The sequence below is a fragment of the Puma concolor genome, chromosome B1 (genome assembly GCF_028749965.1).
Source record: "Puma concolor isolate L17-30 chromosome B1, mPumCon1.1.hap2, whole genome shotgun sequence".
In the NCBI taxonomy this organism is placed as follows: domain Eukaryota; kingdom Metazoa; phylum Chordata; class Mammalia; order Carnivora; family Felidae; genus Puma; species Puma concolor.
Window position 1 is genome coordinate 15,201,082 of NC_141670.1, and position 15,019 is coordinate 15,216,100.

Consider the following 15,019-nt stretch of genomic DNA (forward strand, 5'->3'; position numbering starts at 1 on the left):
CCAGGCATTTTGCTAGGTGAATAAGAAACACTGTCACCACCTTTCTCAGTGGAAATTCCAGTGAGAAAAACAGTATTAAACAATAACTTTATTTATGTGATTAGAATTTTGGTTAGCATATGACAGAACCACAGGGGGGTTACGTGTAGCTAGCGTGGAGGGAGCGTATAGAGCAGGGGCCTAACCTGGTCAAGGGGAGGGTGAGGAAACAGCACTGTGTTACACGTCTGGTGTTGTGTAATCTGAAGGACAAAAAAATTCACGTTTCTGGAGTGTTACTGTTTTAGGTGTTTATGTCCAACAGAATCATTTTCACATTTCTCTGAAAAGTCAGTATGCTTTGCCACAAACAATTCGGGGACAACTGGAAATCCACAGGCAAAAGAATGTGGTAGCGTCACTTCCTCACATCATACACAAAAAATTAACCCAAAGTGGGTCATAGAGCCTAAGTGTAAGTTAAAACTGTAAAACTCTTGGGATATATTAGAGGAGTAGATCTTCATAATCTTGAGTTAGGCAAAGCCTTCTGACGACACAAAAGCACGACTGACAGAAAGAAAGAAATTAATCAGACTTTGTCAAAATGAAAAACTTGTACCACAAAGGATACTACCAAAAACTGAAAAGGACACCCAGGGGATGGGGGAAAGAAACCAGTTTTTGCCAAACATATATCGGATAAGGGATTGCATCCAGAATACATAAAAAATTCTCACAACCTAATAATAAAAGGCAAAAATCCAGTCTACAAAGGGGGCAAAGGATTTGGACAAACGCTTACTCGTGAGGATAGGTAAATGGGCGATGGGAGCACGAAAAGCTTCCCAACATCATCAGTAGAGAACGCAGATCAAAGCCACAACGAGACCTCGTGTGTGCTAGGATGGCTATAATGAAAAAAAGACACGATCACAGTGTTGGTGAGGGTGTGGAGAAACCCTCACACGCCGCTGGTGGGAAGGCCAACTTGGAAAGCGGTCCGGTAGTTCCTCAAAAGTTTGATATAAGGCTACCATATGGCCCTGCAATTCTGCTCCAGGTAGCTTCCCCAAATAAATGCAAGGTCCACAATAACTCGTACATGAATGTTCAGAGCGCCCATATTCGTACTCTCCCAAAAGCGAGAAAAAACAAATGTCCATCAACTAAATGGGTAAAATGTAGCCGCTCCATACAATGGAGTATTATCTGGAAATAAAAAGAATGAAGGACTGCTTCATGCTGGAATGCTGAAAACGCTTTGTTGAGTGAAAGAAGCCAGCCGCAGAAGACAACATATTGCTATTCCATTTTAATGAATTATCTGGAATAGGCAAATTGGCTGAGACAGAATGTAATTCAGCGGTTGCCTGAGGCAGGGTGAGGGCAGGAAATGGGGACTGACCGCTGGTGCACTTGTGAATATGGAGTTCTTTTGGGGTTATAAAAATGTCCTCAAATTGATTGGGGTGATGGTTGCACAACTGTGACTAAAGCCATTGAATTGTACACTTTAAGTGGATAGATTGTATGGTATATAAATTAAATCTTGACAAAGCTATTATTCTAAAAGTAAATATGTTTGATATATTCAAAATCTAATCTCCCTGCTTCCTTCCTCTCCCTCCCTTCCTCCCATCATTCCTTCCTTCCTTCCTTCCTTCCTTCCTTCCTTCCTTCCATCCGTCACCAAATTCATACACCTGAGATGGAATATGTTTAATCCATGGAATGAAGTATAATTATATTTTCAATTGGGTGATAAGAAATGATAGAAAACCAAAAATGAAACATTCTTTTAATTTGTGGAACTACAAAGAATATCTGAGGTGTAAGCAAGTCTCTTTAATGAGATTTATTCTTTTTTTCATTCAAAACATATTTATGGAACATTCATTACACATTTGAGAACTGTACTAGGTGCTATTTTATGATTTCAAAGCAACACGCACATGAGTGTATTTTTCATAGCGTGCACCTGAGACCAAGTTTCCCATGTTTTATAATAACCAGTCTGCCAAGGCTACGACTCCCTCCTTTCTAGCAAGTAGTTTACAAGAGCTGACTTTGGTCTATCACAAATTGCTTAAAAAGATTAAACACACAGTCACATTTGGACATCTCTGGACATTTACAGAAATGCAAAAACTTTCTTAGAAAATTCATGAAATTGCCACATGTCTTGAACAGTGAGTTTGTTTGACAGCAGTCTTGGGAATCTTAAGAGTCACCGGAATGGGGTGTGGAGAAGCCAAGTTTGCCCCCAGGGGTGCCTTTCCCCCCAGGGACTTGCAGAATTGCTGTGGTTTAGAGACAGCTGGAAGCTTGACCCAGCTGGGACCGGTAGCCGATGCCAGTCCGATGGCCTCTGGAGAAACTGGCGGATTCTGAAATTGCTGTCAGGAGTCTCAGGTCTACCGAGGTCAAAACAGAACCCAGCTCTCCGTAAGTCGATCCAGACCTTAGGTCAGTGTGACCTCTAAGTGCTGAGGCCCCACCCAGATCCCCTGAACCTGCATCTCTGGAAGTAGGCCAGATGATGCTTACAACCCTGGGAAGTTTGCAAATGGCCATGATGCCATGTGGATTACCAAATTCTCTTTAAAAGTAAAAAGAGTTGGGGCTCTATGATCAGGACTCTTTGCGGCTAGAAAGAATTCCCTGAGCCTGTTCTAATTTATGCTTAGTTCTTCAGAACTTAATTGAATTGGGTTCTGGAGATTAGAAATTGGGCGGGGAAAAGTAGCCATTCATCTCCTCTTTAATGTAAGGACCCTTCCTTTCATTTACCTTCGGTATTTTCACGTCCATCCACTTATCTTCCCCCTAGAATGAGCAGTGAAGTAGCAGCATAATCCAGGAGAAAAGTGTCTATATGTACTCAGATTTTACTCCGATGGAACAAAACACATTTCGAGAAAGAATTTTCCTGGGGAAAATAATGTAACTTTAAAAGAAAAATCAAAGGGAAAAAATTGTAGCCAAATAATTAAGCCACTAAAACGTATGCATTATCTTGGGGAAAAGTTTTTTTCTCCATTTAGTGAAATTTCTTTATTATTCACCAACACTCACGACTCCAAAAGTATCTTACTCTCATTCATCTATTCAAGATTATTTATTAACTACACTTTGTCAGGCAAATAACTGAAGTTTTATTCTGCAACTTGAAGAATTTAAGGATAAGTGAGGGGAATAATGGTAGAGCAGGAAAGACAAGTGTTAAGACCGTGTACATGTTTTCACTCTCTTGATTTTGATGACCCACTTTTAATCTTCTAGGGATATCTATCTTCTAGGGATCCCTCCTTCAGGAAGGTGGGCATCACTCAGTTCATTAGATCGCCATCCTTTCAGGAGAAAAGAAACTTTTGAACAACGGATGCCTGTTTCAACAGCCACTGCCAATGTTCTGAAAGCACCAATTTACTTTCAGCCATATAACAAAGGCCGATTTGCCTTCTTTCTAATTGATTCGATGGCTTGCTGGCACTTTTAAAACACATTACGTCAATCCTCAGACATCTTTTGTGATGGTAAGTAGTGATCTTTTGCTCTGGTGATTCCAGGCACAGAGATGCTGCCAGCCTTCTCGAATCACAGTGTTGACACTCACTTCTCAAGGCAAACACTATATATATATAAGGGCTTCATCATCCTGAGACTCCATGTGCTGTCTCTCCCGGACAGAAGTCTCTTTTGTAAATGTGCCCCAACTCACTGTTAATGCAATCATATGTGCATGTGACTCCAGTCATTTGAAAGCGCATTGATCCTTTGTCTCACAAGATTTCCTACAGCAAATCTAGAAGACTAAGAACATTTCAACTCAGGCCCAGTGGCTCTTAGGAGTTTCCGAAGAACGTAGGTCCCTGAGGTGGCACTTTGACCAAACTGTTTCCTAATTAAATGGCTAATTGGTTAGTGACTGGGATTTGGTCCCAGCTTGGGATTTTCCTCAGGATTCTGGGTCACTCGGGGTCCACTTTGCTGGTGCTCAACCAGACTTGCTCCAGAACTACTGGTGCATAGAACTTACGCTTAATGTGCTACCATTCCAAGCAGTGAACTGAGATTTCTGCAAACATGTCCACATGTCCTCGGCAAGATGCGTAATGACTGTATCAGACTGTGATGATAGGTCAGGTACTGCTACAGCCAACACTCTGGGGATCCAGAGCATGGCAGGTGATCCATCAGGCCACCCACACATGCAGGGCCTGCCATGTGCAAGGCTCCATGTTGTGACAGACTGGGAGAAATGTCACAGAAGCCCAGGGCTACAGCAGGCTTTCCTCCTCAAGGCGAGGGAGATGTTTTTGTGCACTCAAGACCTTGGGAGGGCACCCACATCTTCCACCTTGTTCTATGAGTTCTTCAATCCTTAGTAATTTTGATTGGCGATCCAAGCTAAGATATGCCCTCCCCGGGACTTGGCGTAGAATGAAAAAGAGTCACAAGCGGAAGACAGCTGTTGATTTTATGGGGATTTCCTTTTCCTGGGATGGAAGAAGCAGTACAGGGTTGTGGCCATAGACCCCAAGGATGGCTCCTGGGTGTGGACACGACACAGACAAGGCCCTGCTTTGTGCAAGGCAGGACACAGGAAGGTCCAAGACTCCATGCAATATCCACTGTCTGCCGCGGGGGCAGGCTCCTGCTCGCTTCATCCGAGTAGCTGCATGAGAACAATGCAGAAAGGGACAGACCGTTGAGCCAGTGAAAAGCTGGGGTTTTCCTTATCTCCAGAAGAAATAAAGTTTGGGGTTTTTGGTGGTTTTTTTTTAAGGAAGTAGGGACTTTTGGGGCACCTAGGTGGCTCAGTTAAGCGTCCAATTCTTGGTTTCGGCTCAGGTCGTATCCCGAGGTTCGTGGGTTCCAGCCCCGTGTTGGGCTCTGTGCTGACAGCCAAACCCTGCTTCGGATTCTGTGTCTCCCTCTCTCTGCCCCTTCCCTGGTCACACTCTCTCAAAAATTAACATTAAAGAAAAAAAATTTTTTTTAAGAAGTAGGGACTTTTATGTATGGAATCATCCAAGAGCAGTATATTTACAATTTTTGTGGCCTCGATTGTGTTAATGAAGCTGTTATTCAAATAGAAAATGAAAACCATTGCACCGGGGAGCACACTTGGCTGAGTGTTTGGGGACAACGATAGCAGCGTCTATGCAAACAGTCGGAGTAGAATCAAGACCAGAACACAGCTGCTCGGCCGGACAGACGGAGCTGAGTCAGCCTCTCCCTTCAGCATGCACATCACCCTGGACCAGGACCCATTGTTGGGCAGGGGAGCAATGCCTGCCACGTTGCACATGATGTTGTAGACATCCACGGACCTGATTGGAGCGGCTCTGAAGTTGGATTTGAAATCTGAAAGGGAAAAGCAAGCAAACAAGTTGTCACAGCCACTCCCTGGGCAGAAAGGGGCCGAGTCACAATACGGAGGAATGACACTCAGGCTCCAGGCAGCTTTGGGACCGGAAATCAGCTCTGCCAATGGGGCGTGGCCAAGTCACTGTGACCTTGGAAGGAGATGTGGAAGGGGTAGAGCTTACAAGAGGATGTCTCTTCCTATGGCTCATGGAGATGAGTTTCTTTAAAAGACAAGTCAGCAGACTGTCCTTGTGCATAACTGTGGTGCCTTTCTGACAAGAGCCATCCTGGGGGGGGGCAGCGGGGCATCTCCATTTTTGCTGCTCATTTCTGCAGAGCACTGGAGAGCAGGTGTGGTCGCAGAAGGTTGACTGTCTTGCTGAGCTCCCCAAACCCAATTACACGGTATGCTTATCTTCCAGAACATCTGTCTAGCAGGGACTGGTTGGACAGGGGGCCCCATAGCCACTCAAGAATTTTTGTTTTTCATTTTCCTGCCCCACTGAGGTCCCAGGGCTTAATGGAATGTGAAACTGTACGGTTTCCTCTGCGCTAGCTAACTCAGAAGCAACAGTTTCTTAAGCAATGGTTTCTTAAAAAGCTCGGAAGATCAACTCAACATTCCGTGGGAGCCTTTCCCCGGCAGATAAAATACCCTAGCTGAGTGGAAAGCAAGCAAACTGGTATTGGGGTTCAGGACCCACGCGAAGCCTCCGAGGGCACTAATGGAGAAGAGTATTGTGCTTCCACCCAGAGGCGGCACCAAACTCCAGCAGGGACACGGGAATGTGAAGGGTAGGGCTGGCCCTTCGCAGCATGGTAAGTACAGAGGGATTTCAGTGGAGAGTGCACCTTCTCCTCCACAGGAGGCAAACAGGATGCTGAATGTTCAAAGAGTGAGCATATGAGTTCAGTAATGTACAGAGCAGTTTCCCTTTCGGGCCCCAAACCAGAGCTACACTGAGGTTGAATTCAAGAAGGAGACTTCATCCATCAGTAAAGGCCTCTCTGCATGAGCTTTTAAACCACGCAAGACTTGGAAAAGAAATGGGTCGTACGGGGGCTGTGAAGCCAAGTTTCCTACCTTAGAAAATAGTCCTTTATAATTGCTGTGCTAAAATGATCCCACATACTGTATTTAAAAAGCGAACAAACACCAATGGCAACATAGTCCAGAAGTGCCAACAGCAAATCCTGCTCTTATGTTAACCCTGAAATTACAGATACAGAAAGAAGTTCTATTCAGAAAACTCTGCCACAGAGTATGCTAGAGCCAGGGCAACTTCCCCGGTGATGGCTTTTGCTCACTTGGGAGAATTAATGTTGACTTCGGTATATAAGGTTAATAGGCTCTACAATCAGCCCACAGCCACTTAGTAGCTGGAGAAGCTCTGGAAATGGGTGTGGAAATGGTATGTAAACCATTGCTCCAGGAACGTTCTGTATGCTCAATAAATGGTAGTCGTTACTATTGGTAAACATGTAGAGTAAACACCCAGCAAGGGCAAGCTATGGATTGAAAATATGCACCCAGTACATTACTTGGAGAGTTCACTTTACTTTTGGGGCAGAAAGGATAAGGGATAAGGTAGCATCACCTCATGGTAAAAACTAGTTAAAATCCAGAGCCTCCCTGGAGGGCAGGATCAGGACTGCCCCAGAATCCCAGCCCTTCTTAGTACAAGGCAATTACAGGTAGGTGTCTGGTCAGACGTCCCCAGAGAAGAATCAGCTAAAGTATGAGAAATCAATGGAAAGGTTGTCCCAGTGATGTGGAAACAACTCCCCTCCCTCCTTCCAGCTTGCCAGGGGCCTGGATGTGATGGCCACACTGCCCCACCGCATGGTACCCGTATCCTTTCCACGTGTGTGGGTGGCAGACATCAGTAGACCCAACTTCTCTTTCCCTAGCCTTCCCTTTCCAAGCATCCGCATCTTTAACACGTGGAAGGAAAAACTGAGCTCAAGCTCTACTGACAAAGAAATATTAGAAAAGATTACATTTTTACATCAAAAATACAAAATTAAATCCTATGCACATAAGCAGGAAGGAGTATTGGGTTTTCTTTTCCATTCCATCTGGTTCATGGCTTCCTATTCGGCAGTGCTGGGACTTTGGACCCGATGAAGAGATGATCTAGGCTAGCATGAGAGCTTCTAGAAAATTCCGAAATAGCAAAACCAGATCCAGCTGGGGAGGACGTGGGGGCCAAGCTCCACTAACTCAAGGTGGCACTTTGAACCTGGATTGGGAATCCAAGGTAGTCCCAAGAATTTAAATTTTGTTGATACTAAAACTGTTTCTCCTGAAGACAGAAGGTTCTGTAGGCCCACGCCACGCCTGGCCACCTTGGGGCTGCTTTCCGGGTGAGGCTTGCTAGCTCACGGGCAGCTCACTGAATCACACTCCTGCTGTCTTATCTTGAAACGTGGAGCTCTCCGGGGCAAGATTAGGTTGTTCAAATTAGAAAACTGGGATTAACCAGAGAGAGGCTATCTTCCAGAATTATTTCCTTTTCTTTTTGCTGGACCAGACTTACTGACTTCTAAAGCTGAATCTGGGCAGCCGCAATGATGCCCAGCTTCCTCCCTAAGCGAGAAGCGCATACAATTAATCAGGAGGGATGTACCTCTATCTCAATGTGCAGCTAGATAGCCATTAAAGGCCTCACTCTTAAATTTTCTTCTGAGTAAACAGTGTGTAAAGCTGTTCAATCTTTCATGAGAATTGGAGCCAGAAACGTGATGGTTTGCGGGCGGCTCTCAAGGCTGCATCTGCCTGGAAACATTTTTGCAATTGGCCCAGTCCATTTTCATCAGGGTCATCTATCTGTCTATAAAAGACTTAGGCTTTTAGTTTTAAAGGAGCATATGATGGAGGCCTTTGTTGATGGACAAACTCTCCCCACTGAATTTAACTTTAAGCTAATGCAGCTTTGAGTACTTTGTTTTAAAATTTTGGTTTGAGGCTAGATTTGCTTCTGCTTTAAAATATGCCTGAGACCCTTGCTCATAAACACTCCTTCAACTGACAACTGCTTTTGCATTCCCGATCTTATTTCTGTCTTCTAGGGAAGAAGGAGGAGATGCTTTTGAATGAAAGCCCTGATGTTTAATGTTCTCCCGTATAAAGGCCATGACCCTGGAATGTCTCCAACCTAATCTAACAGTTGACCTCAACCAAGTCCTTAAGGCTCCATCCCTCATTTGCTATGTTTTCAAGCTTTTTAGAGAATTAATGTTGAATTTAGTATAAGAGGTTACATCTGACGTGAGGCTTGGCCGACCAGAACACCCACCAGCTACCACTGGTTGATGGCAACCTGCGTGGGCATGTTCTGAACTCTTTTAGGCCAATGTCGTGAACCTGGTTGGCCCTCTATGAATGTTTGCTGCTCCTGGTTCTGATGCTTCAGGATGTGGGAACTTGGGTCACATGTGGGAAAGGATCTGGACTGATGTGTTCCCTAAGCTCAGGAGGCCAGGGGCTCCTGTGGCGGATGCAGAAACTGATGTCTCATCGTTCTCTTTTGTGGGAAGTAGAGTGGCCCAAGGCAGATGAAATGAGTTGGGTTGACCTACATCTTCGTCTTGCTACAAGAAGACGAGCAGACCGTCTAGGCAACACCTCTAACCTATAATTTGAAAGGGAAGTGTGGACTTTCATGGGCTGAAACATTCTGATCTATATCTAGAAAACAGCATTTGGAATACGATACCAGGGTAGGTTTATTATATTTAATAAGGAAAGTGGACAGTAGTAAGAAAGACTAGCTTATAAGCCAGTCAACTGATGGCTGATGGCTGTAGAATGCTTCTCTCCCTCCACTTTTTGTTTTGTTTTTAAGAAAGAAGGGGATGTTTGGGTCACAGTATGATCTCCAGAGTGTGTGATAAACTTTCCCCAAATGTGAAGTTACAGTCCTCTGTCAGTTAAAGCAAATGACCAAATAGACCCTCTCCATCTCCCCTCTCTTCCATCCCTAGGAATTTATCTGGTCAAGGAAGAGAAAGTCATTCTGGCTCATTCTCAAAGTCAGTCTCAAGGTCATTTCCTAGCCTGGCCTTGAGCACATCCCAGCTTCTGGTTGGGCCCTAAACCGAATGACCCCCACAGGGGTGGGTGCTCTAGACAGGGAGGAACCCTGGAAGGCTCAGACCCTGTGAAGTGGTCACATCAACTCTGAGACTCACAGCTGTCAGCAACCTGGTGTCTGATAAGCTTTCCTGGACATCAGATAACTGTGAAATAACGTTTTGATGAATTAAGTAAAAAACGAATCACAAACATGTGGAATACATTTTCTTCACTGCACTCAAGATTTAAAATTTACAAGGAAAAGTATTTGGCCACATTTGCCAAACCTAAGAAGCATTTGAAAGCAAGCCAGCAAAAGATGTTTCATGGAGACCAGCTGGGTTTGCTCAGCTTTGCTCATAAAGAGGGTCCATAAAGAAATCGCTTCAGCCTTTACTGTTCTATCAGCCCCTACTGGAGACACTTCCTTGGGAACGGAGGACTAAAAGAATTTGGTCAGCTCTTGCCTACCGGGTCCAAAGGCCAGGAAGATGCCCCTCATGTCCATGAGTTCATTGTCATAGCCATGCCACCCACGCTGCCAGCCTTCTCTCCTGCCAGTGCTGTTCATCCAAAATGGAAGTGACTCTCGATTCTGAAACCAAGCAAAGCAGTTACATTACCCTTTGTCCCAACCATCATGATGAGTGAGCATCTGGCCCAGACTACCACCCAGTGTGGGGATTTCCTTCTCAACATTCTCCACTGGGGTCATCCAGCCTCAGCTGGATCACTTCCTTCTTCAGGTAGCTCAGACCATTGGAGGCACGCCGGTAAATTGCCAGAGAGCTCTAGTTATAAAAGTCTTTCCTTACACGGAGCTGAACTGTGCCTTGTGATCAGTTTTAGAGCCACTAAATATACCATGTTAGAGACGGAAGGGATGTTAAAGTGTATCTGTGGTATAGTAAAAGGTATATTTGGCTTTGGTCCCATGTTCCTGACCCAGAGCTCCCAAAACCCTGGGCGTGTCCCGAGTGACAGGAATTCATAATGAGCCCCTTTCTCCCATAGCCGAGTCCATGGTAATGGGATGGCTCACTGCGGTGGGGGGCTGGGCAGCTTCAGGAGGTCACTGGAGGAACCAACCACGTGATGGGGGGGTTAAAAATTTCAGCCCGTCCCCTGTGCGCTAAGGCTGCATTCAGGCTTGTGGCCAACGATGGTCACTCGTGCCTGTGCCGAGAAACCTGTGTAAAAACCCCGGAGGGCTGTGGCCTAGGGGGCTTCTGGGTAATTGAACAAATTGATGTGCTGGGAGGGCAGTGACCCCAAAGAGAGCATGGAGGCCTTATGCCTCACCCCCCCAAACTCGGCCCCAGGCCTCTCTTCCGATTGGCTGTTCCTGAGTTGTATCCTCTGTACTGAAACTAATCATAAACAGAGCACATTTCTGAGCTCTGTGATTCATTCCACTCAATTATCAAACCTGAAAAGGGCTGTGAGAACCTGCCAATCGCACATAAGTATGGGTGGCCCGGGGACCCAGGACCCCGGGGCGCGTGTGGGGTGCGAAGAGGGGGCGGCCCGGTGGGACTGAGCCCCCTGGTGCAGGGGGCCGCTCCAACTCCAGACGGTCAGTGTCAGGACTGGGCTGAATTGCAGGACACCCGACTGCTGTCAGAGAATTGCTGGAAAATACAGAGTCTAATCTAATCACCTCATTTCTCTAGCAAACCTGACAAAACCCAGAGGCCTTTCCACCCCACACACCACCCCATCTTTCTGTTTTTCTAGCTCCACCCTTGGGAACAACTTGGGATAAATTCATCCCCTCCCCTCAAACACTTGAAGATGACACTTCTGTTCCTCTTAGCCAGGGCTCTTACGTTTCCTCCAACAGTCTTCATCTGGGATGGGCTCCAGAGTCGTCACTTCTCTGTCACCCTTCTTCCCTTCAGAACTCAAGTTTTCTTGGACCACAGACGCTTACTTCTGAGACAACGGCTTAAAGAAGGTTCCGTGGGGCCTGAGGAGGCTGCGGCCAGCGGGACAGAACCCTAGCCCTCCACTGCAGACTAAACATTCTTTCCTGATATTCCAGTCACCTTCCGTGGAACAGGGTTCGATACCACAGACATTGCAAATGCAGGAAGTAGACCGACTGGTCATGAAGGACGCTTGGACCCAACAGTACCAGCAATTTATAGGTTGGTGCGTCAGACCTGTGATAGTACCATCTTGGGGGCGCCTGCGTGGCTCAGTTGGTTGAGCATCTGACTTCAGTTCAGGTCGTGATCTTGAGGTTTGTGGGCTTGAGCCCCGCATCGGGCTCTGTGCTGACAGCTCGGAGCCTGGAGCCTGCTCCGGATTCTGTGTCTCCCTCTCTCTCTGCCCCTCCCTTCCCTGCTCCGCACTCTCTCCCAGAAATAAACATTAAAAAAAAAATTAAAGACCTGTAACAGTACCATCTATTTACTTAATCAGGAGGTTACACTGACATTCACTTCGTCGTCGCCACATCCCGGTGTTGGATGATGTCATTTTCCCCACCGTAGAGTTGAAGGAACTAAGGCACAGAGAGGGTAAGGGTCACTCTTAAAGTCACACAGCTGTTGAGAGGCAGGGCTGGGATCAAACCCAGGTCATCTGTCTCCTGGTCCTTGTGCCTCTCCCACCACCCCACAGCCAGAGACCGCAGCGGTGCTCCTGCCGGCACTGACAAGGAGGTGGCCCCTGTCCCTTGCCTCTTCACCGAGTAGTGGCCAAAGTATAGAAAAGAGGTTTTAAAAGGGGATTCCAGTTTGCCAACGTTCTGCCTCCATGACCCTGGGCGAGCTACTTTTCTCAGCTCCCTACTGGATGTGATAATACCTGCCTCACAGAGTTCTGGGAGGAGGTCATGACTGTGCTACATGCCTGACACATAATAGATGCTCAGTAAGTAGCCGCAAGATGGTCGCCAGATGTCGCTGGCTGCGGGGCGAGGCGCTCTGGTCCTGTGCGGCCGGACAGTGATGGCTGCGAGCCCCGAAGTCCCCTCTGCCTATTCAGCTGTCATATCGCCCTGCGCACACATCCAGTCTCACCCCATAAATCGCTCCCTGGCATGACCGCTTTCCAAATCACACTAGATCACTGACTCTCCGTTTCCTGAATTTCCATCATCCCTCCGCCTCCTTCTCCAGCTGTAGCTTGTATCTTTGCATGGGAATGTTTTTATTAACTTACTGCACTTCTAACCTGTTGTGCTGTGTTTGCTCTTGGGTCTGCAGCGATGACCGCAGCACATCCAGCATAGCTCCGTCAGCTGATGTGAGGTGTCGCTTCCCCGTCAGGCTACCAGGCCGTGATTCCTGCTGCCCCAGGTAGCACATTTTGTTACTAAGGACGTCACGGTTGATGACCCCCACAGGACATGTGTGCCCCATGACCAAGGGACCGATGAAAGGGAGATGCAGACCCATTACCTGATTTCAGAATATTCCAGTCCAAATTGCACAAGTACAAACATACAGCCGCGAAAGCCTTGGCCTGAAGGTCACCGGGGCTCTGTCTGATCACAGGTTGAGTGCGTTCTTTTTTATTAAAGTGACAAAGTTGTCCAGTGAAACACCTCTTCTTACTGATTTGAAAAAGTAAGAACAAACTGGCAGCTTATGAGAGAAGCTGACCATGTCCCCTAAGTGACGGGACGGATCACGTTGCGTACGTGGCCTTGACTTCAAAATGGCATGTGGATGATCTTCTCCCTTCCCTTCCCTGGTGGCTTTCCCTGTCTCTGTTCACTGTCTCTGTTCCACTTCCTCATCCCAGAGGCATACATATGAGGTCACGCTGACAAATGCGTGTCACGGGCCTCTGCGCCTCCAGAGCAGAAACCCCCAGGCAGCACGTCCTCAAGGTCCTGCTTGAGGAGAGCGGACCTCGTCCTGACTCTACCAGGCCCAGGGACTGCCACATAGTACCACCTAGTGACGTCCTGGGGAGGTGCCCAGGCCCTCCAGACCTGGCCAAAGCTGAGACGGGGGTAGAGGAGTGGTGTGTGTGTGTGCGCGTGTTCGTGTGGAAGGAGGAGGGGAGCACTGCTAAGTTTGGGTCACTAAGGGAGCTGGGCCCAGGGCAGGGTGGGCAGCCGATTCCCAGGGCCGCGGGGAACACCGGTCCCGCGGCAGCGGGTGGCGGGAGGGCCCAAACAAGGCGCCCGCCCGGACAGGGTAGTTCCCCCTAATGAACAGGTGAGGGAGGGAATCCGCTCTACGAAGGCCACGGAGGAACAGGGTACTGTTGGCGAGGGGAGCCGCAGGGAAGGGTGGGCACGTCCCTGTCCCCGCGCGTGTGGGAGAAGGCAGTGACTTAAGAGGCTGTTCGTTCCGTCCGTCCTGCGATTCGAGGGACAGGCGCGGAGCTCCGGCCACCCTGCTAGGCTTTTGGGTGAAACGCCTTCCTTCACCTGAAGGAGCTCCTCTTCAGCGAGGAAAGGAGAGGGGCTACGGCTTCTGTCCCGATGCCCGCGCCTACAGGGACAGGCGGTGAGGCGGATCCGGCCCCGGGGCGCCTTTGGCCTGAGCGGAGGCAGGAAGAGCCGGCCGTGGGACTCCTGTCCGTGGGGGCGCGGGGTGCGTGTAGCGGAGGAGCCTTGGTGACGGCCGCGGGTGGCTCTGACAGTGTGGGCCCGGGGTGCCCGCGGGAGCACGGCCACACGCCCCCCCCCCCGCCCCGTCCCTACCCCCCTCCCGCCCCGTCCCCCCCGGGAGCTCCGGGAGCGGGGAAGGCCATGGCCTCCCGGCTGGGAGAGCTGGACAGCCTCTGACGGGAGGAGCAGGAGAGGGAAGCGGCCGTGGGAGAAGAGTTGGCAGGAGCGAGGAGGAGAGAGGACCCGGAGTTCTCCGCTCTCAGTGCCGACAGCTTGTGCCAGTCACTGCGGTTCGCCCAGCACCAGGGCTGGCAGACTTTCCTTTTACTTATTTACTTTTTAATGTATTTATCTGGAGAGAGAGAGAGCGTGCAAGCAGGGGAGGGGCAGAGAACGAAGGAGAGAGAATCCCAAGTAGGCTCCCCACTGTCCGCACGGAGCCAGACAGGGCATTCGAACCCGTGAACCGTGAGATCGTGACCTGAGCCAAAACCAAGAGTCTGATGCTTCACCGACGGAGCCACCCAGACACCCCAAGACTTTCAGTTTTAAAACCAGGACGGTCCTCGGCGAACGGAGATATGCTGGCCGTTCTACAGTGAACACTATCTTGGAAATTTAAATAAAATCTTCACTATGTGTGATTTGTTCAGAACATTCCAGAGCTTTACGGGACCCCTCCTCTATACATGGGTAGGTAGCAGGGAGGGGACCCTCTTTGATGAGCCATTAAGCTAGTTAATCATTTCTAACAGGAAGGAACCAGAAGTAGCCCCACATGGGGAAACACCGGGAGAAATGGTTATTATGTTTGCAGACTTGTATTCTTTTATTTGGGCGCCTGCACCCTGCTCCCGGCTCACCGTGAAAATGCCTGTCATCAGCTTGCTTGAATTCGGGAAGCCAGGGGAGTGTTTATGAGATAAGAGTTATAGTCTCTAGACTACATCTTTGTCTCAATCATCCTTAGAATTAAAAAAGAAAAAAGAAAAAAAAGTAACGTGCACTGT

General features: G+C 48.1%; 1 protein-coding gene and 1 long non-coding RNA gene across 2 annotated transcripts in view; one reads left to right on the forward strand and one right to left on the reverse strand.

Annotated features, from left to right (window-relative positions):
* Positions 1 to 1,807: 1,807 nt before the first annotated feature.
* ENPP6 (ectonucleotide pyrophosphatase/phosphodiesterase 6) overlaps positions 1,808 to 15,019 on the reverse strand; it is a 113,100-nt gene continuing 99,888 nt past the window's right edge. The window contains exons 7-8 of the mRNA XM_025933109.2: positions 9,905 to 10,028; positions 1,808 to 5,352 (exon numbers count right to left, since the gene is read on the reverse strand). Coding sequence (XP_025788894.1) covers positions 5,147 to 5,352; positions 9,905 to 10,028 — 330 coding nt within the window. The 3' untranslated portion in view covers positions 1,808 to 5,146. The remainder of the gene's footprint in view (positions 5,353 to 9,904; positions 10,029 to 15,019) is intronic.
* LOC147581471 (uncharacterized) lies at positions 5,337 to 8,542 on the forward strand. Its single transcript, XR_015249941.1, has 2 exons — positions 5,337 to 6,174; positions 8,428 to 8,542. It is a non-coding gene; the product is annotated as an uncharacterized LOC147581471 (long non-coding RNA).